The following is a 27,804-nucleotide window of genomic DNA, read 5'->3' on the forward strand; positions in this document are numbered from 1 at the left end:
AGCTGGGAGGCAGAAGGGGGAGCAGTACCACTCAACATCAATTACAGGAAGAAGTGTCCAGCCTCAACAGAAGAATCAACAGGAAAATCTCACCAGTTCTATGCCCCAAGAAGGGATGTACCATCACACCACAAGTAATTTTATTACTTGTGTATATTTACTAAATCATGAAAAGTTCAAAACATTTGTCACAATGAAAACTGAAATATGCTAGTGCTTGTAACATAAGATAAAATTACAGTTAATTTCAAGTAGTCAACTCCTTTGAAACTGAATTCCTTTCTGTGTAAGTAACTCAAATTCACCACTATTACAAGGATGAGCTTTGGTGCCAGAAAGACATGCAGTCAAATTCCAAATGAATGACCTTGGACAAGTGTCCTCATTTAAAAACATGAAGTCATAACAGCACCTGCCTTGCTGGTCTAGTAAAGGATTAAATCAATAAATATACATCAAGTTCTCAGAGCACCCGTTTAATGCAGACAGTGCTCAAGCCTTACTCAGATACTGTGCGCCCGTATGCAAACGCTCAGGAGTTTCATGAATGCTCTGGTTAATCAAATTTTTTATCTGAATAACTCTGACCAGTGTCGCTGGAACATCACATAAACCACTTAGAAAGCCTGTCACAGTCTTTTCACTTTCAATGTCCAGACTCTGAGACTCATATTGAGTTTGATTTTCATTTCTTCTAGAACACTTCCATAATGGTTAAACTTAAGCCATACTTTAAGCTGCATTACAAAAGTGTGCTTATACATACATACACATAAATCTGTATATACACATATAGAGCTACATCTCATATGTACACATCATAATTAAGATTATACGTATATATCCATATATCATATATAAATATATACATATATTTAATAAAATTACGTATATAATTTAATACAATTAAACTCATGTATGCTATTCACTTTTATCAGGCTCTGTAAGTCTAAAGAACATTTTAAAATTCCTAAAACAGTAAAGTCATAAATGAGATGGAAAAAGTTATTTAACTATATCATTATATGGAGAAAAATAAATAAGCTATACTTACCTCTAATTGCTTTTGTGATGATAAAAGATGCACCATGTTTTCGGTTGCCTCTAGACTGTAATTGGAAAAATGAATATTACATTTGAGAATTTTCTAGTAATACACAATACGTAAAGTTCTATTTCTTTGCTAATACCCAGTGCAGGGTACAAGTTGCCAGCATTTAAAAACCACTGTTTAGAAACAAAAGTAGAAGCAGGACTGAAAACAGTGAGGGCAAAAGTAAGCATGGTAGAGTTACAGGCATTTGTCAGGTCAAATTTTGCAGGGAAGGACAAGGATTGAAGGTGGAAACTCAAACACCAAACATCAAAACACCAGTCCAAAGACAGAAGCTGTCAAGGACAAAGACCCATATATTCGTTGCCAGGTCAGCAGTCTACTTGGGTGGGTCACAGAGGCCTAAAATAAGTTTTTCTTGCAGGAAAACTGTTCATATGGATCAATAAACTCATACCTGGAGGCAAACCTGAGTATTTGTTGTATATCTACAGAGAAAATGCTAACACACATACTCATATCCAACTGGTATCTATATTAAATAGTTCCTAAGTACAGATTAAAAACTAAGCTCAACAATTGCAGGCACTACAAATAATGAATAAGATGTCCTGATGTGCTGTTAAGAGAGGAGCGCGGACATAGTGCACACAGATACGGCTTAAAAACACAGAAAAGGTCTTTCATTCCACAAACATGAATTGATTATCCCCTCAGCAGTAAGATACAGTTTGGTCCTGGGGAAGGTTATAAAGATGAATCAGATGTAATCGCCCTCCAAGAGTTTGAAGTTGGGCAGGTGAAATCAATAGAACAAAACAAAACAAAAAAAAAAGTCCTCTGAAGTTTCTTTCTTTTTTTTTTTTTTTTTTTATGATAGTCACAGAGAGAGAGAGAGGCAGAGACACAGGCAGAGGGAGAAGCAGGCTCCATGCACCTGGAGCCCGACGTGGGATTCGATCCCCGGTCTCCAAGATCGCGCCCTGGGCCAAAGGCAGGCGCCAAACCGCTGCGCCACCCAGGGATCCCACCTCTGAAGTTTCAATGTAAGTTGATGCTGCGCTTTTTTTAAAAAAATCTATTTATAATGTGAAGCATTCTGACATTCCTGTAATTAACCAGTGGGTGCTAAGGAATGAATGTGCATCCTTTTTTCCCCACCAACAGCAGCAACAACAGCCTCCTGGCTACATACCCCTACAATATTCATATTGTTCAAAACAAACAGAAACTAAGTAAATACTTGAAAAACACTACTGTACAGCCTAAAAAAAAAATACATTATTCAAGACAAGCAAAAACTGCAATGGGAAGGAGGTTTAAGAAGAACTACTGGGCAGCCTTGGTGGCGCAGCGGCTTAGCGCTGCCTGCAGCCCGGGGTGTGATCCTGGAGACCCGGGATCGAGTCCCACGTCGGGCTCCTTGCATGGAGACTGCTTCTCCCTCTGCCTGTGTCTCTGCCTCTCTCTCTCTGTCTCTCATGAATGAATAGATAAAATCTTTAAAACAAAAAAAAAGGAAGAAGAAGAAGAACTACAAACTTTATAGATAAGAGAATGAGCAGTTTCTCCAGGAAAGATGTTGTAGAAAAAAAAACAAAATTCATAGGTCAGGACACCTTGATCTTTAATGACAAATACCCACCACTGGCTTCGATGTGGATGGAACTGGAAGGTATTATGCTGCGTGAAGTCAATCAGTGGGAGGACAAACATTATATGGTCCCATTCATTTGGGGGAATATAAGAAATAGTGAAAGTGAATAAAGGGGAAAGGAGAGAAAATGAGTGAAAATATCAGAAAGGGAGACAGAACATGAAGACTCCTAACTCTGGGAAAGGAACTAGGGGTGGTGGAAGGGGAGGAGGGCGGGGGTGGGGGTGACCGGGTGACGGGCACTGAGGGGGGCACTGGACGGGATGAGCACTGGGTGTTATGCTATATGTTGGCAAATTGAACACCAATAAAAAATAAATTTATTTTAAAAAGATAAAATAAAATAAAAAATAAATAAAACGGTGACAGGCCCTGGGTAAACACACGGTGCGTAAATGTGGACTCCAGGTTCCCGCCGGGAGGCCCCTCGGCCCGGGACGCCCGAGAGCCCGAGGGTCGCGTCAAGGTCACCACCCGCAGAAGCCCTCGGGTCCTCGGCGGGACGCGCGGCCCACCCCAGGCCGGCGGCTGCTCGCCCTCGCGGGTCGCGCGCGTGGTGCAGCCGCCGTCCTTCCCGGGGCCGCCCCCCGCCGCCGCCCCCCGCCCGCACAGCTCCGGGCCGCGCCGACACACGCGAGCAGCCTCCGCGGCGCGGGCGGGCGACCCCGCGGGTAAGCGCCGCTCCGGGGCCGGGCGCAGGGCGGGGCGGGGCGGGGCGGGGCGGGCGCGTCCCGGGAAGCCGACCGGCCCACCCCGACCGGCAGCGGGGGCCCGGCGTCCAAGGCGGGCAGCGAGCCTGGCGGCCCGCGATGCTCCCCCAGCCGCCGACTCGGGGCCCCGCGGGGATCCCAGGTCGCCCCGACTCCGGGGACCCAGCCCCCCGCCGGCCCGCCGCGCGGTTGCCAAGGCGACGGCCCAAGCGGCGGAGCCCGGCTCCCCCTCCCACCCCGGCTCCGCGAGCCTACGTGGCTCCAGCGACGCGGCTGCGCCCCGCCGGCAGCCCGCGCCCTGCGAGCCAGCCGCGGCTCCGCAGGGGCCTGGCTCACCTGAACTTCTGTCTCCGAGGGCCACTCGGTGTTGACCAACAAGTCGTAAAGAATCGTCTCCTCCTCGCCCTCCGCGGTGGCTGGATTCGCGGCCGGCGCCGACTCGGGGGCCGCCATGTTCGCCCGGGACCCGGGCCGCCGGGGCTGGGCCTCTACGGCGTCCCGGAACGGACAAACCTCCCAGGCCGCGGCCGCTTTTGGATCGCGGGGAGGGGGCGGGGCTAAGTGGGCGAGGGAAAGGAATGCTGGATTAACCCTTTAAAGAGCGGGATGTGGGGCACCCGGGTGGCGCAGCGGTTTAGCGCCGCCTGGAGTCGTAGGATCGAGTCCCACATGGGGCTCCCTGCATGGAGCCTGCTTCTCCCTCTGCCTGTGTCTCTGCCTCTCTCTGTCTCTCATGAATAGTCTTAAAAATATATATATTAAAAAAAAGTGGGAAGCAGAGTGCTGATTGCTTGTCAGGGCTACACCACCTTAGGTCCTGGTCCCGGGGCACCCCTTGCTCATTTTTTTTTTTTTTTTTACTAAAGTCATTTTATTTTTTTAATTGCTTTTTATTGGAGTTCAGTTCGCCAACATATAGCATAACACCCAGTGCTCATCCATCAAGTGCCCCCCTCAGTGCCCGTCACCCAGTCACCCCAACCGCCCCCACACACACACTTCCCTTTCCACCACCCCTTGTTCATGTCCCAGAGTTAGGTGTCTCTTCTGATCGTATAAATCTTTCGCCTTTCACCCCTTGCTTATTAATTTGCATGAGATGAGCCATGTCTGGACCTTTCATATTCCAGCCAGGTTCTATAACAGAAATAGTAAAAAGCATTTCTCTGAAATACTAGCATCCATTTTAGAAACACATAGAGTACAGAGCAGCGGCTTTTATTTTTTTTTCAAGATTTTATTTATTTATTCATGAGAGACACAGAGAGAGACAGAGACAGAGACACAGGCAGAGGGAGAAGCAGGCTCCATGCAGGGAGCCCGACGTGGGACTCGATCCCGGGTCTCCAGGATCACTCCCTGGGTCGAAGGTGGCGCTAAACCGCTGAGCCACCGGGGCTGCCCGAGCAGCGGTTTTTAAATAAATACCCAAAATTACGCAAATCAATAGATGAAGCCAGTGAGAGGTGTCGGAGGAATGAAGTTATAGGAGCTCGGAAAAGGGAACAAAGGTCACAGGGTCTGGAGCAGCTTCCTGGAGGAGGAGCGGTTGTCCTTGGTCTTTAACATGAAGTAGGATTTGAATCAGGCGGAGAAGGTTTGGGGAGTGCATCACAAGTAAGGGGAAATGGGGTGAGCAAAGACAGGCAGAAAAATATATAGTCAAAAGAGCAGACAGCAGGATAGAACCCAAGTGGGGAAAGGGTATGGAGGCAATAAACTGGAAATAATATGTTGAGGACCTAATTGGAAGGAGCTAAAATACTAGCCTCATTTGTTCATTTGTTCATTTAACAAGTGCCTCTATGTGGAAAGCCCTATGTAGGCAGTCTATCTTAACCCTAATGACTATACAGTGTACAAGGAATTAGCACTGTGTCATATTCAAAAGGAACACAAATACTGAAGATTTCTTGCAGGAATTATATCGCGTAATATCCACTAAGCTGCATTAGACAGTAATGCAATTAAAAGCCTCGGACCGAAGCCCAGGGTTTTCGTTTCTTTCAAAGTTAAAATGACCTCAAAGCCTGCCTACATCATGTGCCACTTGCCTTCCTCCTCACCCCTCCTCCCACCACCTTCAGCCACGCTGACCTTGCTCTTTCTGAACAGGCCAAACACACTTCGACTTCAGGGACTTTGCAAGGACTGTTCCCTCTGTTTGGAAGGCTTTCTACCAAATACTTTTCTCTTTCACTCATTTCCAAGGTTTTGTTCGAATGTCACCTTCTCTCTGAAGCCTACCCTGACTGCTTATTTCTAATTTTTTAACCAGCTTCCCGAACTCCAGATCTCCAGATCCCCCTTACCTTCTGTTTTTTTCTATAAGACTGATCACCAAAAACGCTATGTAATGTATTTTGTTGTATTGTCTGTCCCTATTCACTAAAATGTGAGTTCCACCAAGTTCCACAGCGCACTGCAATATACATACAGATGCTACAATAGGAAACACTCAGCTTTCCACCTGTGCAGGGAAAATCCAGCTCTTCCCTACTATGTGTTTTTTTCCCTGTAAGCCTCCTATTCACTAAAAACATTTCTGACACTTCTGGTTACCAAATGTGTGGAGGTTTTTCCCCACACCATCAAGTAATTCTCTGACACCAGCAAAATGTCCAAGAATTCAACACTCTTCCAGAGATAGCATCAGATTCCACAGGTTAAGGGCTCAATCTCACAAGACTGCCCCCCTACACACACACTCCCAAACATACACTTCAGATGCCAGTGGAAAGCCCAGGTGTTTCTGTGCAAGTAGCACACACTAACCAATTGTGCCACTGGAGCATCTTATCACCTGTGCTTCTGACCAACCAACTCTAGATCATATTCCAAAGACTCCTCTTCTTAGGTTCGATTAATTTGCTAGAGCACCTCACAGACCTCAAGAAAACACTTATGTTTACCAGATTATTATAGAATATGATAAAGAATACGATGAAAAAGCCAGATAAAGAGATACATAGGGCAAGGTCTGGGAGGGTTCCTAGGGTTCTGGTCCTGTGGAGTTGGGGTGCATTATCCTACTACTGTGGTTGTATTCACTAGCCTGGAAGCTCTCCAAGCCCCGCCGACTATTGAGATTTTTATACAGGCCTCTCCACTTAAGCATGATCAATTATTAATTCCATTACCAGCTCATCTCCTCTCTCTGGAGGTTGGAGGATGGGGCTGAAAATTCCAAGCTTCTAATCATGGCTTGGTCTTTCCCGTGACCAGCTGCCATCAAGGAGTCACCCAGGAGCCCATTCAGAGTCACTTTGTTAAAACAAAAGACGCTCCTAATGCTCATATCACTTAGGAGTTTATGAAGGTTTTAGGAGCCCTGTGTCAGGCACGGGGTTAAAGACAAATATTAGAACAAGAGATACTCCTAGTATCACTTAGGGAATTACAAGGATGTTAGGAGGAGCTCTGTGCCAGGAACCAGAGGCAGAGACCAATACTAGTATTTTTCTATTACCTCACAAATGCCACATACATACCTGCTATATCCCCTGAAAATACAACAGTATCTGGCACCCAGCACAGGACAAAATATATCTTGAATAAATTAAAAACTTTGCCCAAAGTACTTCTCAGGGCAGCTGTGTCTTTTTATCAACTTCTCAATTGCGGACACCAGGCATTTGCACGCAAACATTGCACGCAGTAGAATTTGAAGTGTTAAGAACGCCATTCACTTGATATATACTGTAAGGGGGACCCTGGAGTTGCAAGGCCATGGTCCTGCCCTCTCCCAGGCCTACACACCAACCTCAGTCCTTGGTCCCCTCCATTCCTCCCTATTCTCATCCAAGAATTTTTTTTTAAGATTTTATTTATTCATGAGACACAGAGAGAGAGAGAGGCAGAGGGAGAAGCAGGCTCCATGCAGGGAGCCCAATGTGGACTCGATCCCAGAACCCCGGGATCACGCCCTGAACCAAAGGCAAGAGGCCCAACCACCAAGCCACCCAGGCACCCAGGCACCCCCTCATCCAAGAATCTTAGGGATTGAGATTGCATTACTGCTTCATCCATGCCCTTTCCTGCCTTCAGGGGATCAGCACACAAACATCCAGGAGGTAAGGTGACACAGGTGCTTCCTTCTCAGCTGGTATGTGAAAGGGACAGATACAAATGTATCCCCAAGAAAACGTTTTCCTTTTAGCATCATCCCACTATGATAATTGCTTTTTCTAGCCTCACCCCTGTCCTACCTGCTGTGTATGCAACAGAACAGGAAGCATAAGGCCATGCCTGACTGATCTATGGGAGATTCTATTCTAAAGAAATGAAAACCACAGGCTGAAACTACACTATTTGTATGTTCAACTTGGAGCAATCTCCAGAAGGAAAATTCTACTCCCAGAGATGCTCTAAGCAGATAGATAGGCAGATTATGAAGACCTCTTTGCTACTATTTAAAATCTGGAAGAGTTCCTGGCAAAAGAAGATGGTGAAATGACCATTAAAAGAAATGAAGATAGAAAGGATAGATATGTCCTGAGAAGAGCTCCAAATGGAGAGCATCAGACCCTAGGGTGGATGAGAAAGGCGGAGAAGTGATCAAAGTTCAAATCAAAGTTGAGCTGAGTGGAAGGATCAGGATGGAGTGACAGTGACCGTCTTTGCCTGAGCAGACCATTAGCTTTTGGAGAACTGTTTCAATTGCTTTTCCTTTGCTCCAGTCATATGATTGTAGTGGGGCTGCCAACCCCCAAACTCTTTCTCCTGGATTTAAATCTGCCCACTAAGCCCCTAGTCCTTGACCTCAGGTATTAGGTGGAGAATTCTTCCCTGGGATAGATGGATGTATGGATTGATTGATTTTAAGATGGAAGTGGAGGAAAAAGCACTGTTCCTTTTTGGATCACAAGGATCAAAAAACACAAATTGGGAGTTTTAGCTGCCGTCTTACCCACCGTATATGGAACCCTGTCTGCACGGAAAGAGAATGAAGCCAATGGGAATGGAAAAAAAAAAAACAGAGGGGAGATAAAGACATCATTTGATATTAACACCCCTGAAACAAATGGCATCTGTTTGCTTCTGTGTTCTAGTTAAGTGAGCCAGTGCATTCACCTTGAGCTAACTTGAGTTGAATTTCAATGCATTCAAACCACTCCTCTGTCAACATTTCTACCAATAGATTGCAAATTTACCTAATTTAGAATCTATAGTGTATAGATCTCTGCAATGTTGTTTCGGACTTATTAGTTAATAATACATATACATAAATGGTATTATCACATTAATAGATTGATAGTATTCATGGCTTACCAAACTCTTTTGACCTCACTGAAAACTGAAGCTTGGAGCCATCCCAGGTCACAATAGAGCCAAAATTCAAACACCCTTCCTCAGGGTCTTGATCCTGAGCTCTTTTCCTCACGTGATAGCCTGTCACTGAGAATATAGATGGAACACTTAGTTGGTTGAAAGTGGAAATGAACTGTTTTGGATGACAGCAAGTACCAACATGTGGAATGGCAGTATTGTCAGCGAATGGCAGTATTGTCAGCCTGTTCTGTCAAGGAGGAAATTAAATATATTATACATTAGAATTTGGTTGCCACATGCTACCACGGTCATCCAAATTTAGCTGAGAGTCCAGGCCTGGTTTAAAGATAGTTTAAGTCATGAATAAGTTACTCTCAAAAGGAAAATTTACTTTCCAAATAACCAACAGAAATAGTAACTCTGAACTGCTTAAAGAAATGACTGAAATAAAAATTGAGACAATTCCAAAAATAGTAATTTTAAATAGAAATAATTTGAGGGTGAAAAAAAAAAGAAGTAATTTGATGTCTTTATAAGCCTAAATGAGGGGAAAGGAAAAAAAATGTTCATTTCTTCCTATCCTCACATCATATCATTATATCTCAAATGAACTAAAATATAATTCTCCTTCACTTTGCTGGTGGCCATAGATATTTCTACCTTAGAACCAAACAAAAAATACTTAACAATATCTTACATAAAGGAATCATTTTTCTCCTCTTAATTCTTCCATGTAGAGCTATCATTAAAATGGTAGGTTCATTTTGTAGGAGCTCTGTGTTTTATCTTCTATCAGCTAAAAAGCCTATTAATCCAAAAGCCATTAATGATTCAGCATTTAACCCTTTATGCTTCTGCATATTAAAAACTAAAGAGATTAATACATCATATGAAGCTGCTTCCATTTTTAATTTGAAATTGCATAATAAAATTGAATTTGGACTTTTTAAAAGATTTTATTTATTTGAGAGAGTGAATACAGAGGAGAGGGGGGACGGCAGAGGAAGGAGGAGAAGCAGACTCCCCACTGAGCAGGGAGCCCCCAACCCCAGAAGGGGCCCAATCATAGGACTCCAAGATCATGATCCCAGCTGGAGGCAGACTCTTAATCAACTGAGCCCCCCGGATTCCCTGAATTTGGGCACTTAAATGCTACCTGTTATAGGTGCCATACATTTCTACCTGGTTGAGTGGTAAACTAGCTCTTTGTGAAGAGAATGGTAGTCGTAATAATAAAATAATATTCAGAGCAACTCAAAACATCCTATTTGCTCCAGAAAGCCTGGAGAACCCCACTCAATTCTCCTATAAATATTCTAAGTTTGCCATAACCTCTCTTGGCAGCCACATAGACCTCATAAAGTTCATGGATGGTATTAGTTAAGAAAAAAAAAAACTCCAGCCCCTTACTTAGAGCTCCTTTCCTCTGATTTGCTCTGCACAATTCACACAGGCCATTTCCCCCTCATCTTCCCCCACTCACAAATCACATGAAACAACCACCAGGGAATAGGCCTTACCAGGAGCACATGTAGTGACAAATGCAAATGTAAGCAGCAAGTGTGAGAGGCAAGCAAATACACTGGTAATAAATCAATAAATAATAACATTTTTAAATTAGTAAATTAAATGTATTTAGTTTAGATAAATTAATTTACCTTGGTAAATTAGTCAATATTGGCTTACTAGTAAGACTAGCTATTTTGTTTCATTTGGTTTAAAAACAAAGGTAGATGACCTATGATATACTTGGAAGCATCAAAAAATAAGATGAATTAATGGATGGATTGAGGATGAATAAACAGAAAGATGTGATAAGACGAGAGTAGAAAATACTAATGATAGATTCTCAGTGGTGGGTGCATGAGTGTTCAGCATAAAATTCTTTCAACTGTGCTATATATGAACACTTTCATAATAAAAGATTGAGAAACAGGGAAATCCGCAATTTTACATAGTGCAAACAAGGGATATGGGGGGAAAGAGTCCAATAAAGAGTGTAATAAAGTCCTTTCTGATTTGGGAGCAGGATTTGATACTAAGTAACTCCAGATTTTGATAGAAAAACATACTGTTATTATATATTTCCCTAAAAGAAAGAAATATATGACATGTCTTCCAAACCAGAGAATGGAATAAAGGAAAAATTTAAAACTATCAATTTGAGGCAGGGAAACACAGAATAAATAAGCAAAAATAGACCAGAATAAAGAGAAAATCCTCCCACTGGAGTAAGGTGGTACAATAATCATGAAGCTAACATCTCTCACACATATATTTTTTTAAAGATTTTACTTATTTGAGAGAAATAGGTTCCCTATAGGGAGCCTGACGTGGGACCTGATCCCAGGATCTCAGGATCACGACCTGGGGTGAAGGTGGCGCTAAACCACTGGGCCACCTGGGCTGCCCATCACTCACACACACACACACACACACACACACACACACACACACACAGCGTGCATCCACACATATGCCAAGCACACACAACATACTCCCTGCCCATCTAACCTTGTCTTATAAAGAGTAATTTCAGAAGTTTAGGTTATCATGTCTTCCTTGCTTCTTTCACTTGTTTCAATCACTTCTAGGAAATAAGCATTATATCTTCAAATATTGCCTGTGCACCATTGTCCCTAGAGCCATGATGGACTTTGTAGCCACCGTTTGTCACAGCCTCCCTCACACAGCTTGTATCTCTTTGTGTTTCTGATCTGTAGTCAGTATAATTTCTTCAGCTCTTTCAGTTGACTCTAGATCACTTTTCAGGTTTATCTACCTGTAATCTTCCCATCAGGTTTTTAATATCAATTATTACAGATATCTTATTTCTGGAAGTCATTTTTTTTTTAAATCAAGTATGCTGGCCATGTTGTTACTTTGTTACTTCTTATGTTCCCATTCCTACTTTTAGAAATACATCAAACATAATTTGTATTTCTCTACCTGATATTTCTAATGATTAAAGTCTTTAAGGACTTTCTTAAAAATTTCCTGCTAACTCTTGCTCATGGTGACTTGTTTTTTTATGCACTGGGTGTGCCTGTGTGTGTGTGTGTTATTGTGTAATTGGAATCCATTCTGTGAGTAGTTTTAGAGGTCTGGCTTAGATGGATGGTCCCTTCCCCTGGAAAGACTTGCTTTCAGTTTTGCAAGGCACTTGTGAGACTTGGATCCCCTTCAAATTAAGACTAAATTATTTCAGATATTATAAATACTGTAAATTCAGGCAGGCCATGGTCACAAATTCTCAAAGGGCATTTTTCTAGCCACTCAAATTCCAGGCTGAGCAGACAAGTTTATTTGCTATCCATCTCTGTTTTAGGAGATTTTATGTTAACAGTGGTGCTCATCATGGATCCTAATTTTCGTAGGTTGATCGGTGGTGCTCCAATTCTCCTCCCCTCGCAAATCTGAGGCCTTGACCCCAGTCTCTCCATCCTACAACGCCTTTATCATCTACCCTGAAATCAAAACTCATCCCTAAGGGGACAGGTAGCTTCACTGCTTCTTCCATGGATTCTCCTGGTTGTTGACAAGACTCAAGTTTTCCTTTACATTCTGACCAACTCATCAATTTGTTTTAAAAGTTGTGTTTCTGGAAAAAAAAAAAGTTGTGTTTCTGCTTTTATATATTTCATATTTTAGCACTCTCCGTGTTTGTAAGAGTCTTTCAGGACAACTTGTCTGACAAATTATCCGAAATGAAATTCTCTGAACCTCACAGAGGGAAACCCAATGGGGCAAGGCATTCTCCCCAGCTTTGCCACAAATAGCCCTGCAGCTCAGATGCACAGACCACAGATAGCAGCTCAACAGTAGTTCCAAAGCAAGACAACTGGCAGCATCCAAACGAAATGGATTTGTTTGCCAATATGTATAACACACCTATGGGGGTCCTCAGAAATATTTCCTAGGGGAGTTTACCAATGACTGGGGGTCCTGTGTCACTAACTAGGAGCAAGACCAGTGAAATTACAGTGTTTTATGCTACGATGATGACTACTATTCCTGTCTACAGACTGGGGATACCTAGGGAGTTTCAAATAACACCAATAATTCAAGAATTCAAAAGGCAACAACAAAACCAAAATACTGTAATTTTTTGTGGACAGGAACAATGGCTTTTTAATCTCCCTAAACCCAGCTTGAAGGTTGGCCCTGAATACATTTTTCTTGACTGCATGAATTATTCATGTTCCCGCTATTAGAGATTAACCCTTTTTTGCTTAAAAAGAGAAACTGTAAATTTAAAAAATCATTTATTTCCTCCAATAAAATAGTAATCTTCTCAAGGAAAAACTCTCTCATTAGAGACCCCATACATTAACTATATATTTTTCTATAGTTGTATTGAAATTATGGTCAAGTCTAGTCTGTCCTTGAGTTTCCACTAATGGAAACCTACCATGGAAATATTAACCAACAGAACAAGGATTCAATAAAGCCGATGAGGAATTAATAATGTGTTTGGTACAGCAAAGCACTAACTTTTTAGAAGCTATTACATCAGGATCAGACACTCTCATAAAGCTAAATTAAACACCAAAGATTAAGAACTATTTGAGGTAGAATTATTAAATGTCTCCCAATTTTAATGATGTTAGCTCTTCACTGGAATTTCATGCAGTGAACTGTTTCCTGGTGAAGTCCTTATCATTCTTTTTGGTTTCTCTTTAGATAAAAATATGTATCCGATGTTAAACACCCAAAGTTTTTAAAGTTTAAATTGCTAGGTTCTGATATAGACCTGAGATTAATAATTTTAAAAGAAGCTTTGCAACCTAATTGAGTCCTAAAGGAATCAACCAAGAAAAAGGCATTTAAGAGGAGACATAAATCTTGACCAAAGTTAGGTCACCGAGGAATAAAACAGTATGTTGGTTTTTTTTTTTTAAGATTTTATTTATTTATTCATGAGAGAGAGAGAGAGAAAGGCAGACACAGGCAGAGGGAGAAGCAGGCTCCATGCAGGGAGCCCGATGTGGAACTCGATCCACAACTCGAGGATCACACCCTGAGTTAAGGCAGAGCTTAACCACTGAGCCACCCAGGCATCCCAGAAAACAGTATGTTTAAGTTCAATATACTGATATGCTAGAAATTGCTCTGGAACTGACATTGAACCTGTGAGATAAAACTCAACAGTTTTACAGTGAATGCACATTTATGGAGTGGCATCTCTTCCACTCCAGTGGATTTTGACTTGTACAATCTTTCAGTCCCTTCTCTACCTCTGGCATAGACTCTAGATTTTTTTTTTTTATTTTATTTGGGCAGCCCGGGTGGCTCAGCGGTTTAGCACCACTTTCAGCCCAGGGCATGGTCCTGGAGACCTGGGATCGAGTCCCATGTTGGGCTCCCTGTATAGAGCCTGCTTCTCCCTCTGCCTGTGTCTCTGCCTCTCTCTCTCTCTCTCTCTCTGTCTCTCATTAATAAATAATCTTTAAAAAATAAATAAAAAATAAATATTTTATTTATTTATTTATTTATTTATTTATTTATTTATTCATGTGAGACACAGAGAGAGGCAGAGACACAGGCAGAAGGAGAAGGCATCCCTACAGGCAGCTGGATGCGGGTACTGGTCCCAGGGACCTGGGATCACAACCTGCACCAAAGGCAAATGCTCAACCACTGAGTCACCCAGGCGTCCATAGGCTCTAGATTCTGAAAAACTTCCGTTTGAATCACAGCCGTTCTGACTAGTTCTACTATTGCTTTGCAAACATTATTGAATCTATCTGTGCTTGATATCCTAACTAAAGTAGAAAGACCTAAAGTAAGGTATTGTTCTGACAGAAATTCTCTCCTTGACCAAACTCTAGACCATCTCCTCTGAGTCACATGCTCCTCCGATTGACCCAGCCAGGCGCCTCCTTTGAGTCATCTTCTTGGTTTATTAAAACGTGGATTCTCGGCACAAATGATCTTGCCCACCCCCTTCCCCCACCACTGAAAGGCTTAAACACTAAAAGAAGTTTCTAACAGCTCAAGATACATCCCTAGGCTGGTCCTAGTGCCCCTCCTCTCCCAAAGTGCCCCTTTGAAAAATCTAGAACTGTTCTAGCCAACACCTGGGATAGCCCCTGACCACCCTATCTCATTCCCTGCAACGGGTTTACAGTTGTGAATCCTTCTGTCCCTCTGAGATGTATATGTATCTTCTGCAACTTGGGAGTGTCTTTCTCAAGGACCTGAAAGCTTTCCTTTGAAATGTAATCCTCAGGAAGGATAGGACCTCTGTCTCTGAAATCTCTGTGCAGGGAGATTAGGGGTGAGATAGAATCCTAACTTCCATAATTGCCAGCTCATAACACAGATGGCCTAACATGCATTCATGCTGGCCAACCCTCATTAATTTTTCACTTCCTTGACTTTGCTCAACCTTCCACTGGTTCCCTTCCCTCTTCTCTGATATTCTTTAAAAATGCCCAGAGACTCCTGGGTGCTTCAGTGGTTGAGCATCTGCCTTCAGCACAGGACGTGCCCCAGGATCCTAGAATCCAGTCCCGCATCAGGCTCCCTGCATGGAGCCTACTTCTCCCTCTGCCTATATCTCTGCCTCTCTCTGTGTGTCTCTCATGAATAAATTTTTTAAAAAATCTTTAGAAAAAAAGTAAAAAAAACAAAAAACAAAAACAAAACCTGTCCTTACCATTTTAACTAGTGTCTGACTTGTTTTATCTTTGACAATTCAAGAAGTGAGAAAAAAAAATTTAAATAAAATAAATAATAAAGTAGACATCTAAGAATAAAGCCATGAAATCAACATGACCAAGTAGATAAGCTCTAAAAAAAAAAAAAAAAAAAAAAAACCCTATCAATTCTAAAATCATCTTTCTACATATATGGTCCAGGGATGTCCACATATATCAAAACGTGTTTAAATGCACATTCCTGGACTCTACTTTGGATGTGAGCAATCAAAATTCCTGATGGCTAGATTGAGGATCTGTAGTTGAAAGAGCTCCCCAGAGTAATTTTGATCTACTTGAGTTTAAAGATCAGTGGCCTATAATCGATTGAGTATAAATGTGCAGGTGAAAAATTTCTTCTAAACAAGCAGTTAGGGCATAGCACATACTCTGTTGGCCTTAGCACTTCATTAGGTAAGATTTCTCAAATAAAAATTGGGGGGATGGAGGCTGGGGTGGGAAAAGAGCAGGTATGGAATTCTGCTCATTTTCTTTTCTTTTTTTTAAAGGTTCTATTTATTTATTCATGAGAGACACACAGAGAGGTAGAGACATAGGCAGAGAGAGAAGCAGGCTGTCTGCAGGGAGTCCAATGTGTGCTTGATCCCGGGACCATGCCCTGAGCCCGAAGCAGATACTCAACCACTGAGCCACTCAGGTATCTGGAATTCTGCCCATTGTCAATCAGAACCTATAAATCGAAAAGAAGTATAGGCCAAAGGACCTCAAATCTTCCAGTCCTTTCATGGGGGGATATAGTCCCTCGAATGAATGCATGACCTGTATGTTCCCTATTCTTGAATCTGATCTGGGTCTGTGCATGATTGTTCTTACATCTGAGCCTAGACTTTAAGCCGTCGCAGCCTCTGCTTTCTCCCTCTTAGAGGGAGCTGCCAAGAAGGCCAGGCTACGCTACTGGAAAGACAAGCCCTGTAGAGAGGCTCCAAGAGGTAACTGGCAGCATCCAAAAGGAATGGACTTGTTTGCCTACCTGCTGCCCCACCTTTAATTTTTTTTCTCAATTGATGCTAATACCATTCACCCAGTTATCCCACTGGAAGCTTGGGAAGAGTACCAATGCCTTTCTTTCTCTCTCATTCCACTTCCTCTACTTGCCATCCTGCCCCCAATCAAATCTAACACTGCCAGTTTAACGATATTGTTCTTATCTGTCCCTTCCTGTCTGACATTTATTCATTGTCCTGGTACAAGGTTCAGTTACATCTTATGTGTGCCTACTGGGAAAACATGTTAATGGTGCCTCTACAAATATATTCTTCATAAGACCACCAGAAAAAGTTGTATAAAATGAAAATCTGATCATGTCACTGCCCTGCTTGCTTTAAATCTGCTTTGCCCACAACAGTGGCTCTCAAACTGTAGTTCCCTAGACCAGCAGCATCAGCATCGCCTGGGAACTTGTGAGAAATGCAAATGAGAGGACTATTGACCCCAGACCTACGGAATCAGAAACTCTGGGGAGGAGGGCCCCATGTCTGCATTTTAGCAAGCCTTCCAGGTGATTCTGATGCACACCGAGGTCTGGGAACAACTGATCTACCAGATTAAACCAATCTTCTTCATCTGATTTTCATAGTCCTCCCTGATCTAGCCTAGGTCCAAATGCTGTAACCTTATTTGTATTCATTTTATTATTTCAACTTGACATCTGAAGAATGGATAAATATTTCTTGTTTTCAGGTGTAGGAGCTCATCTCCCAAAATGCCTTCTGATAACCCCAGCTTCCTTTTATCCATGCCCTTACGTAGTTCCCTCCACAGGGAAGAGGGTTTGTCCATGTAACCAGTAGGATTTTGTGGCAATGATGGCACGAGGCACAGGGCAAGGAAATATGGAATGGGTAGTAGAAGAAGGTAGTTGTAAATAATAGCTATGACCATGTGACCAGTTTCAGAAATGGGACAATTGTCATGAGTATTTCTTCCCTATTTTCTTATGAATTTGTGTGTGTTATATAAACACATGCCAAGCAAATATCTTTATTTCCTTTCCTCTCTTGTCCCTTTATCCTGTAACATAAGACATATTTATCTTATGTCCTAGTATTTAAGTATTGTTAATTAACTTTACAACATGGCATTCAAGTTACAAGATATCCAGAAGAGTAAACATCATGCAAGGACTTTGCATCCTCATCAGGGGAAAGGTTTAGTGAGTTTTCAGTTGTACACAGGATAGTTGTACCATGTTAGCTGGGAGTGTGACCCTGTCATTGTCTTTGGCAATTAAGTGTAGTTTAAGAAGATACATATGGGGGCCAAGTTGACAAGGCGTGGATTTTCAATGCTTAATTTTATGCATCAACTTGCCTGGGTAAAGTTGGGCCTCATTGAATCAGTGGAAGGCCTTAACAGAACACAAGGCTGACCTCCCCCCAAGCAATAGGAAATTTTGCCAGCAGACAATCTTAGACCTCAAATACATTATCAGCAGTTTTTGTTCTCCGGTCTGATAACTCATCATGTGGACTTTGGACTTACCAGGCTCTGTAACTGCATGAGCTAATTTCTTAAATGTCTAAATATATATAAGTATATATATATATATGTATAATATATATCATATATATATATAAAGGTATTTATATACTTTTGATTCTGTTCCCTGGAGAACTCTAATACATGGCCACACAAATTTATACCCTGTCCCACATGCTTTTCTTTAATAAAATGTTGCTATTCATGCTTCAGGTGGTAGTATCTAGAATTCCCCTTAAACCTGGACAGATCTCTGTAAGTGCCTCAATTAATGGAATGGGAAGGAAGTGATAGTGCTTGACTTCAGAAGCTTGGTCATTAAAGATTTCCTGGTCCTTGGGGTGTTGCCTTTGGAATATAACCATTATGTTGTGAGCAAGTCCAAGTCACATGGAGAGGTCACAGCTGGCCATCAGCCCCTGCCAGGGTGTCAGTGACATGAGAGCATCAATTATGTCATGTGAGTAAAGGAAACTTCAGATGATTCCAATGCCTAGTCTTCAAGACTTTCCATTGAAGAGACAGGTATTGAGGAAGAGGTAAGTCATTCCTGCTGTGCTCTGCACAGGTTCTTTACCCACAAAATCTATGAGCATAATAAATGGATATTTTATGCCACTACATTTTGGGGTAATTTGTTATGCAGCCAAAGTAAGTGGCACATCACTATTCAGGGCTATACTTGAAGCAGCCTCCATGAATTCCCAGTCTTATATTGTATATAGGAACCCATGACCAGGTAGTATAAATTTCCATATTCACAATTATTTTCTCCAGGCATTTTGAAGAATTCTTGGCCATCTTTCTTAATGCCCCTGCTTCTTTAAAATATAGAGCATTGTCTTGTTTCAGCCAGCTTCAAATAGAAATCGCAGACCTTGTTAACAAGAAAACCCGTGATCAGTTTCACCGACAGGAAGGAGGTCCAGGGAAGCAAGGACACAGGGAGGGAGACTGAAGAAAGCAAGCCTGAAGCCTGTGTGCAGATGCAAAATGGCTCTCTTCTGTAGGTAATGGAACTCAGGGGTCCCGGCAGATTCTGGGCAGCTGGACTGAGAACATTTTTCTGGTGTAGTCTGTTCTTAAACACCCACAACCACCGGGCCATGTTCTCTTGCTCAGGCTCCAAGTGCGGCGCCATCTCCCCAAGAGCCATCAGCATCACTCACAGGGGCTGATGAGCACTCAAGATGGCGGGCTTGGGAGAGAGAGTGACATTCATGGCTGCCGGCCAGGCTGCGCTCAACCGTAAATCACGTCCCTGCCTGGCTTGCTTATAATGAGGCCAACACAGTTAGTGAGATCTCTTTTTCTATTTTACAGTCCCTCTGAAACTCATCCAGGTTGTCCTTTGTCTCCCTTTTCCCATATATCTGGAGTGATGGACTTTATGGCCACTTCTTCAGGGGATAGAGAATTATAGATCTCTGGATTTATGTCTGTTTGCCAGGCCCCCTCTGGTCCCTGCACCATAAGGTGAATGCTGGGGCAGCGAGAATGATGTTGCATTCTAATAGATCTGGACCAGTTTCTGACAGCTTATTTTGACAAAAGCATAAAATTCAATGATTGTTGCTCAGCTTAGAAGCTGTAGGAAATTCAGAGGGAAAAAAAAAGAGGATGTTTAACTGTGAGCCTCCTTGTCTCCAAACTGCTTTCTGAGTCGGGTAAATTGAGAAAAACAGGGTAAGGTAAGGCCAACAAATTTAATGACAACAATGGCTGGTCTAAAAGGAATATGAAAAAAATAAAATAAAATAAAAGGAATATGATTTGTCCCAGAGGGTGTTGTATGAATATATTGTTTCCTGATTTTGAGGGATTACTACCTGCCACTTGAACAAGTCAGGGGGCTGTTAGGAGAGCAAGGAGTGTGGTAGCCAGCCTCTAAGACGGCCCCCAAATGATCCTTATCTACTGGTACTCATACCTCTTTGTGTTTCCACACTGAATAGGCCTTTGTGGCCAATAAGATACTGCAGAATTGACTGTGTGACTTTGATGGTTAGCCCATGAAAGATATCACTCACTCTATCCTGTTCTCTAGGACCCCTTGTTCTGGTGGCAAGGGAGTAGGGTTGAGGGGTTGCGCATCAGCAGCCTATCGTGAGAACATCCAAGTAGTTACGGAAGAGGTCTACGTGGAGAAGAACAGAAGCCTCCTGCTAATTGCCACACAGTCATGAGAGTGAGCTGCCTTTACAAAATGAGCCTCCCTCTCTGTGAGGGAGGGAGCAATCTCTGAGCCTCCCTCAAATGATTGCTATCCCCGCCAGCAGAAGGACTCCAGTAGCAAGAATGATTCCCAGCAGAAGTGCCCAGCCATACTGTTGCTGAATTTCTGTTCTACACAAACTGTGAGTGATAATAAATGTTTACCGTTTCAAGTCACTAGATTATGGGGCAACTTGTTTGTAGCAAGAGATACCTAATGGGGATATATCAGTTAGGATTGGATTTGGCCATAAGGAACAAAGAACCAAAAACAAATGAGTTAGATGTTTATTTCTCTCCCTTGTAAGAAATCTAGAGTCACGGTTTTGGCTAGTTTGGTGCTCCTTACTATGGACTCAAGATACTTCTCTCTTTTCATGCTGACAACTTCAATATGTGACTCTCTTCTCATGGTTCAGTGTGGCTGCTCAAACCCCAGCCATTGAGTCCCCAGTCCAGCCAACAGGAAGGAAGAAGAGCAAGAAGAATGTACCACCTCCTGTAAGGACACTTTTGTGTATATGCCATTGGCCAGAACACAAGCATATGGTCACATCTAAGTTCCAGGGAGGCTGAGGAGTCCTTGTTCTGGGCAGCCAAGTGTCCAGCTAAGAGTCAGAAATTTAAGGAAAAAGAGAAACATCAGGGCAAACTAGCAGCATTTCTATAGTATAACCACACCTATCTTCTTAGCAGACTCCTGTTATTACCGAAAGTTAGCTAAGCTAGCACCTAGCAGCAAATCCTGTTTAATTCCAATTCCCACTAGCAAATACTGCTAGTTTGCAGTGTTGGTCAACATAAGTCACATGGCCAGCCCAGATTCATAAAAAGGGGAAATAGGCTCTACCTTCTGATGCAGTGATTGGCAAAGAGTGCAGATAAAGCCAGCTGCCTCATTCCTACAGATCCAGCCGATTTCCCCTTTTTATGTATCTGTATTTCCCCTTTTTATGAAGTCTGTATTCCTGGGACTAATTTTGCTGTGAAAGATCCAAGCTGGCCTGTGGAGAGGAGTCCATATATGGGAGCACCATCGCACCACACATGGCAATCAAGTCTTCTCAGACCTTCTAGCCCAGCCAGACACCAGCTGAAGGCAGCTCATAGAATCATGACCAACTACATTGATTGTTGTATTAATTTTAGAGTGGATGTTACACAGCCACAGGTAACTGAAACTAAAAAGGAAAGGTTATTCTAGGGAGAGGAAGCAGCATAAGAAAATATACAGCGGGGATGCTTGAGTGGCTCAGTAGGTTTAGCATCTGTCTATGGCTCATGTCACAATCTTGGGATCCTGGGATCAAGCCCTATGTTGGGCTCCCTGATTAATAGGGAGTCTGCTCTCTCTCTCCCTCTGTCCTTCCCCCAGCCTGGGTGAAAACACAAACACATGCGCTCTTTCTCTCTCTCTCTCTCTCTCAAAAAAAAAAAAAAAAATAGAAAAAAAGAGAAAATACACAGCAGTAAGAGGCATTCTGGTGTATGCAAGGAATTCTACATAATTAAATAAGATCAAAGTAAGCAGTAGGCTGGATATGGAGGGTCTGGTGTATGCCATCCTAAAGAGGGTGGATTCAGGAGCCTTACCAAATGAGCTGCATCAAAGGGAAGGGAGTTTCCTGATGGAAGTTTGGCCACATCGGGTTTAGTGAGAGTGGGATTCAGGATCCAGAGCCAAATACTCTAGAGTCCTCTCTTCTCTGAGCATGTGGGTATGAGGGCAAACTCCCTGGGTAACGTTTGAGAAAGCAGAAGCTTGTGGTTTCTTATATGGAATGATGGGTAGGTTTGTGTCATATGAGAAAGGACTTGAGTTTATGTAATGAAAATATTGCATTTTCTGATCGACTTCTTTTGCATTAAAACAACTTCTCCACTGCTTTTGTCTTCTTGGGGGCTGGATCCTTAGGAGCTAAGCATTTTGCTTTATCTTTATCAGGAACCACAATGGGGCCTGGGAAGAGGGTTGGGTGTCAATCGAAAGGACAAAGTAAAGCCTGATTTGGCTTATATTTCGTAGTTTAGACTCATGGCCACTTCCTCCACTGTATATGCACATTTCATTCTTTTTTAAAAAGATTTTATTTATTTGAGAAAGAATATGAGAGAGAGAGAGAGAGAGAGAGAGAGAGAGAGAGAGGGGAAGGGGTGGAGGAAAGCCAGAGGAAGAAGGAGAAGCCTAATGTGTGGTCAACACAAATCACATGGCCAGCCCAGATTCAGCAGGGAGCCTAATGCAGGGGCTCCATCCCAGGACCTGAGATCATGACCTGAGCTGAAGGCAGATGCTTAACCAATTGAACTACCTAGGTTCCCCCTTCATTCTTATTTTTGGTTGGCAGGAAATGACCATGTATTCAAGGATCGTTTTCAATGTGCCTTCACAACCCAGGCCAAAATGTCTCCTCCTTAGAGCCACAAATAGTTTCTTATCGCTGTATTCTAGGTCATTTGAAAAAATTTTCTGAATGATTCATTACACCAAATCTATACCAATGAATGTTTCATCTCTGTTCCTTTCTGCACCTATTGGCAGTGTGGTGGGGTGCAAACAAGGGAGAATTATCAGTAGTTTAACTAGATAAGGAATTCTCAGACCAAAGAGGTGCAGAGGGAGCCAGACCTGGGCTGGCAACTTGGATTACCATTGTCATTAAGGATCCCATCTCCTCCTGATATGTTTCAATAGCCGTAGCATGAAGCTTTCATCTTCATTATGCATTGCTGCCTTTTCAGCATCATGTCCATGTCCCAGGAGGAAGAAGAGCACATGCCAGTCAGGCCTTTCTCTTTTAAAGAGTTCCTACATGGGACTTCCACTTACATCTCCCCAGGCAGAACCAGGGCTCATGGCGCGCTCTCTCTCTCTCTCTCTCTCTCCAAGGGAGTCTGCAAAAGTGATGTTTTTTTTTTTTGTTTTGTTTTTCCCAGTCTGTATAATAGAGAAAAGCAAGGAGGAAGAGGGCTGTGAGTAGCATTTGGGTGGCCAGTCTACAGAGCCCTTCACTGGACTCCTCTTTACCCTGTCCTGGGTGTCTGAAGGGCATATTTCCTAGGCCTGTCATGTGTTCTGCAGTGGATTATAGAACAGTTTACTTGAAAATACACAGCACAATCTTACTGGGTACATGGATGATGTAGTGAAATTCCACCCTAACAGGATTAGTGGGGTTCAAAAGACCCAAGTACATAAAGTGTGGGGTTATAGGTGAGGTTATAGAAATAAATGTCAGGTCAAAGTCCCAGCTGGTAGTTTCAAATCCAGGCTCGGCTGCAGCTTGGCGCCACCTAGTGGTGGTTGTCCTGACGCCTAACCATCTGGGAGTGGCTGGATTTCTGGGATTCTAGGATTGCTTCCCAGGTAGCAGGCCTCCATTTTATCCGCTTGTTCTGGAAAGAGTAGACCAGCAGGATACTGGACTGGGGGCGCTCATCCTCTGTCTCTTGGTTTAGTGAAGGAATTGCCTGCCACTTCTTTGCCTGGCTTTGCCCTTACTTGCTAAGGTGGAGAGCCAATCACATTCTATCCCGATTCACATCATTGAAGGTACTTCTGCACACACACATGTTGATATTTACGAAAGTAGCATGCTAAATGAGCTAAACTTGATAGGGCATAAGCAGAAAACATCATTCATTACCTTAAAACACTCTCTAGGGATCCCTGGGTGGCGCAGCGGTTTAGCGCCTGCCTTTGGCCCGGGGCGTGATCCTGGAGACCCAGGATCGAATCCCACGTCAGGCTCCTGGTGCATGGAGCCTGCTTCTCCCTCTGCCTATGTCTCTGCCCCTCTCTCTCTCTCTGTGTGACTATCATAAATAAATTTTTTAAAAAATTAAAAAAAAAAAAAACACTATGGGCTATTTCCTTCCCTGACCTTGATAGAGCCTCTGGCATCTTCCAAAGCTTCCCTGGTTACTCTCAGATAATGAAAAGTTGTCTGGTTTCTTTCATCACAATTAGAGCCTCATTTCTGTAATTAAATGATTAAGTCCAGTGTAATGATCGAAATTCACAACTTTAACCAAAATTGTAGCTTCCTTCCTCCCAGGGTTGGCAATGGGGCCGAGTATACAGTCAGTCTCCAGTCTCCTCTCTCCAGTTAGCTGCTCTTTCCAGTGTCTGGGGAGAGATAAAGTCATGTGTGTTGGGGGAGAGACCTACCTTCATCTGGCTGGTCCCCTGGGGTCTGATTCTGGCGCTCTCTAGTCCAGTCGTGTTGCAGGGCTGGTTCTCCGAGGGTCTACCTTCCATGGGTATGTTGGAGAGTCTTCTGTTGGTATTCTCCAGGTGTAACTCACCTGAGGCAGGTGATGTCTCTCTGCTTAGAAGGTAAGGATACAACAGGGTTCTTTGGGAGCCTACCTGCTGTGTCATTTAGCTTCTCCAGGCAGCTCTCTTGAGCTTCACGTCCATTCCTACAGGTTCAGTTAGCCCTCAGGGGAAAGTCACACATGTGTCCCCCGACAGGTGTTGGAAATGTGGCCTGCTGCCTCTGCAGCCTTGTCCTTCCCTTTGTCTCTGCCTGCCACAGCTTCTCACAGCATGTCTTATGCTTCCCAAACCCCAGATATCAAAGATTCTCTGAGCAGTCCCCTGGAAAACACTTCCTCTCTTGAGAGAGGGGAAAATGCCATAGGATGTCAACAACTCTCTTCAGAGAAATCTTATACCTTCCACCCTTTCGTCCATTTAAGGTAGAGATTGGCTAAAGGCACGGAAAGCACATTTCAGATGTCCCTTTTGCAAATCCTGCGTGATATGTGATCTCATGCCTGCCTTTAGAACGAGGCATCTATTCAGAATTGCTCCGCGGCATCACTCTCAGGGGCACGGCTCGTAGAATACACACGCGAAACGCGTGAGGCTATAGAACATGCTGCAGATGGTGCCCCCTGGAGGGGTGAAGCGCCCGGGCCCGGATGTGTTGTCTGGCTTTGGGGGCTTCAGGTGAATCCTGTTACGTGTAACAGTCACCCAGCTACCACTTGTACATCTGTTTTTTTTTTTTTTATTTGACTTTTATTTATTTATGATAGTCACACACTCACAGAGAAAGAGAGGCAGAGACCCAGGCAGAGGGAGAAGCGGGCTCCACGCAGGAGCCTGATGCCGGGTTTGATCGCAGGACCCCGCGGTGGTGACCAGCATCACCCGATGGGGTGTCGGGTCTCCTCCTCCTGGCTCTCTGCGGCCACGAGGCCCCGCGCAGGGGAGGGGGAGGTGCCGGTGCCGGTGCCGGTGCCGGTGCCGGGCCCTGGCCAGGAGCCCCCTGCAGCCCCGCTCGCCCTCAGGGGCCGGGAGCCGGGAGCCGGGCAGCCCGCGGGCCGCGGGTTGGTTTGTTTTTTCCCCTAAAGATTTGATGTATTTATTCATGAGAGACAGAGAGAGGGAGGCAGAGACGCAGGCGGAGGGAGAAGCGGGCTCCAGGCAGGGTCTGCGGGGCCACGCCGCGGAGCCAGCCGGGCCGCGTCCAGGCGTCCAGGTGAGCGCGCCCCCCGCGGTCAGGTGGTCCTGAGGACGCGCTCCCCGCGCACAGGCGACGCGCCGCGCGCAGGCCGGGCCTTTTCTGCCGCCGGAACCGTGGTCCCGCGGGCGGGCGTCCCGGCCGGAAGGCAGCGGGCGAGGGCCGGAAGCGCGCGCCGCGGCGGCGAAGCGTGTCCGTGCGGAGGGAGGCAGGGAGGGAGGGCGCGGAGCGGCGCCGGACGCGGCGAACATGGCGGCGTTTTCTGGTGCGTCCTCGGAGCGCGCGGGCGCGGGCGCGGGGGCGGGCGCGGGGGCGGGGGCGGGCGGCTCCCTGGGCGCTGCGGGCGGAGGGGGGCGGCCGGGGCGGGGGCCGGCTGGCGGCGGCGGGGGCGGCGGTGGGGGCGGGGGTGGCCGGCCGGGCGTCGCCCCGTCCCCCCTCCCCCCCCCCCCCGCCGTCCCGGGAGCCGCCGACCCGCTCGGGCGCCGTGGCGCGGGGCCTCCCGCCGGGTTGACGTGGCGGCGGCCGGGCCTTCCCCGAGCCGAGCAGCGCGGGCTTCTCCGCCGGGGGCCGCTGACCCCGCCTGCGGGTCACTCCCCGTCTGGCCGTGCCCCCTGCTCTGTCCGCGGTCTCGCGAAGCGGCCGCGAGCGCCCTGGATGCACGCGGGACGGCGAGCCCATGTGTCGGGCGAGGCCTCCTGCCCTCCTAGCCGGCTCCGGGTATGACACGTACCGACTCGCTTCCCTCTACTCCTCGAAGGGCGTCGCGAAGGCACATCTTTCAGTCACCAGAGAGCAGTTTGGGGTCTGTGTCACTTGGCATCTCCCAGTAGGAAGCAAGGCGAAATCCGGAGGGGTAGCCGGTTTGCTTTCCCCAGCTCGCCGAAGACAAGATTTTTTTTTTTTTAATTTTATTTATTTATGCATGAGAGAGAGAGGCAGAGGGAGAAGCAGGCTCCACGCAGGGAGCCCCATGCGGGACTCGACCCCGGGTCTCCAGGATCAGGCCCTGGGCTCAAGGCAGAGGCCCAACCACTGAGCCACCCGGGCAGCCCCCATCCAAGAGTCTTGGGCAGGGATGGAGATTGCGTTACTGCGTCAGCCATGGCCTTCCCGGCCTCCGTCGTGCCCCGAGCCACCCAGGTGCTCCTACTTGAAACAAGATTTTATTTATTAGAGACTGGAGAGCGAGCGCCCCTGAGCAGAGGGAGAGAAAGCAGGCCCCCCTGCCTAGCAGGAAGCCAGAGGGGAGGCTCCCATCCCCGGGCCCTGGGATCATGACCTGAGTCTCAAAGGCAGAGCTCAAGAGACCGAGCCACCCAGGTGCCTCTTACAACAAGATTTCGGAGTCGAGGTGCGTGGAGCAGTTCCACATTGTCATCTTACAGGTTTACTTCTTTGGGAGTCACGCACAGATTTCAAGAAAGTTAAAGACTCGTAGAGTCTGTGATGTAAAGACCTAGAATCACAGAACGTGAATATTCCTGTTTTTCCCTTAAATATGAAAGTATTCTATGTAGAGAAAACATGGTTCCAAAGCAAACATGCAGAGAGCACGACCAGAATCGAGCAAGACGTCTGGAATTTGCTGAAATTTGCTGTGCTTGCTGCTTGCCGTGTAACAGTTTCACTGGCGACTTCAGCTTACGGTATACGCTGCGGCATATTTAAGATCATCACTCCCCTTTTTTTCAAGCACTTTGGATTTTAGAGCAAGAGAATATAGCTGGACTCTAATGGGAGCAATTCTTAGGAATGTCTGCTTGGATATACAGCTGCAGATCTTGATTAGTTTTTGATCTGTGGATTTTCCTGGGGAGATTTAGAGGTAGGAGAACCTTTTTCTCAAAAAGATTTTCATACTTTCCCTATCATTCATATTTATATTAATTAGTTTACTATGTACTAAAATTTTAGTGTTGGACCTATTGTGTTAATTGCTAGTATGATTCTTCTCACATGCAATCCCCCCGCCCCCGTTTTTCCAGTGGATGTTTTCAGTTTGTAGATTTGTGCCTTTACACAAACAATTATAAGCAATAAAAAATTTCCAAATTAGTTATCTCTGGAGCTTAGAAGTGTTTAAGTGTTGTTCGTTTTTTTAATAGAAATATGTATTTTTGTAATAATAAACTGCATTTTTGGAAATGCAGACTTAAAAATTCTTATTTGGAAAGGAGGTACAGTACATTTGAGAAATGACAAAATACAATCAGAAATAACCCAG

General features: G+C 44.7%; 2 protein-coding genes and 2 long non-coding RNA genes across 8 annotated transcripts in view; 2 read left to right on the forward strand and 2 right to left on the reverse strand.

Moving 5' to 3' along the window:
* Positions 1 to 3,930, reverse strand: part of NBAS (NBAS subunit of NRZ tethering complex) — a 319,521-nt gene extending 315,591 nt beyond the window's left edge. Inside the window, exons 1-2 of one of the 3 annotated variants that reach the window (XR_005372117.1) lie at positions 3,758 to 3,929; positions 1,055 to 1,109 (exon numbers count right to left, since the gene is read on the reverse strand). Coding sequence is in view for 2 of the 3 variants with exons in the window: in XM_038560813.1 (XP_038416741.1) it covers positions 1,055 to 1,109; positions 3,758 to 3,874 (172 nt within the window). In the remaining variant the exon portion in view is untranslated. Of the gene's footprint in view, positions 1 to 1,054; positions 1,110 to 3,757 lie in introns of all 3 variants that reach the window. The other 2 variants (XM_038560813.1, XM_038560814.1) reach the window with 2 other exon arrangements.
* Positions 3,316 to 21,404, forward strand: LOC111090502. 2 transcript variants are annotated; one of them, XR_005372119.1, is made up of 4 exons: positions 3,316 to 3,382; positions 18,745 to 18,902; positions 19,940 to 20,249; positions 20,526 to 21,404. It is a non-coding gene; the product is annotated as an uncharacterized LOC111090502 (long non-coding RNA). The 2 variants fall into 2 exon arrangements; XR_005372118.1 differs by lacking the exon at positions 3,316 to 3,382 and adding an exon at positions 15,989 to 16,051.
* On the reverse strand, positions 18,291 to 25,437 carry LOC119869826. Its single transcript, XR_005372120.1, has 3 exons — positions 24,278 to 25,437; positions 22,758 to 23,044; positions 18,291 to 20,714 (listed from the first exon to the last, which is right to left on the reverse strand). It is a non-coding gene; the product is annotated as an uncharacterized LOC119869826 (long non-coding RNA).
* Positions 25,438 to 25,736: 299 nt separating this feature from the next.
* Positions 25,737 to 27,804, forward strand: part of DDX1 (DEAD-box helicase 1) — a 34,847-nt gene continuing 32,779 nt past the window's right edge. The window contains exon 1 of one of the 2 annotated variants that reach the window (XM_038560815.1): positions 25,737 to 25,845. In XM_038560815.1, the coding sequence (XP_038416743.1) occupies positions 25,830 to 25,845 (16 nt within the window). In that variant the 5' untranslated portion in view covers positions 25,737 to 25,829. Of the gene's footprint in view, positions 25,846 to 26,520; positions 27,406 to 27,804 lie in introns of those variants that run through there. The other variant, XM_038560816.1, reaches the window with a different exon arrangement.

This window comes from Canis lupus, chromosome 17, assembly GCF_011100685.1.
Source record: "Canis lupus familiaris isolate Mischka breed German Shepherd chromosome 17, alternate assembly UU_Cfam_GSD_1.0, whole genome shotgun sequence".
Taxonomy (NCBI): Eukaryota; Metazoa; Chordata; class Mammalia; order Carnivora; family Canidae; genus Canis; species Canis lupus.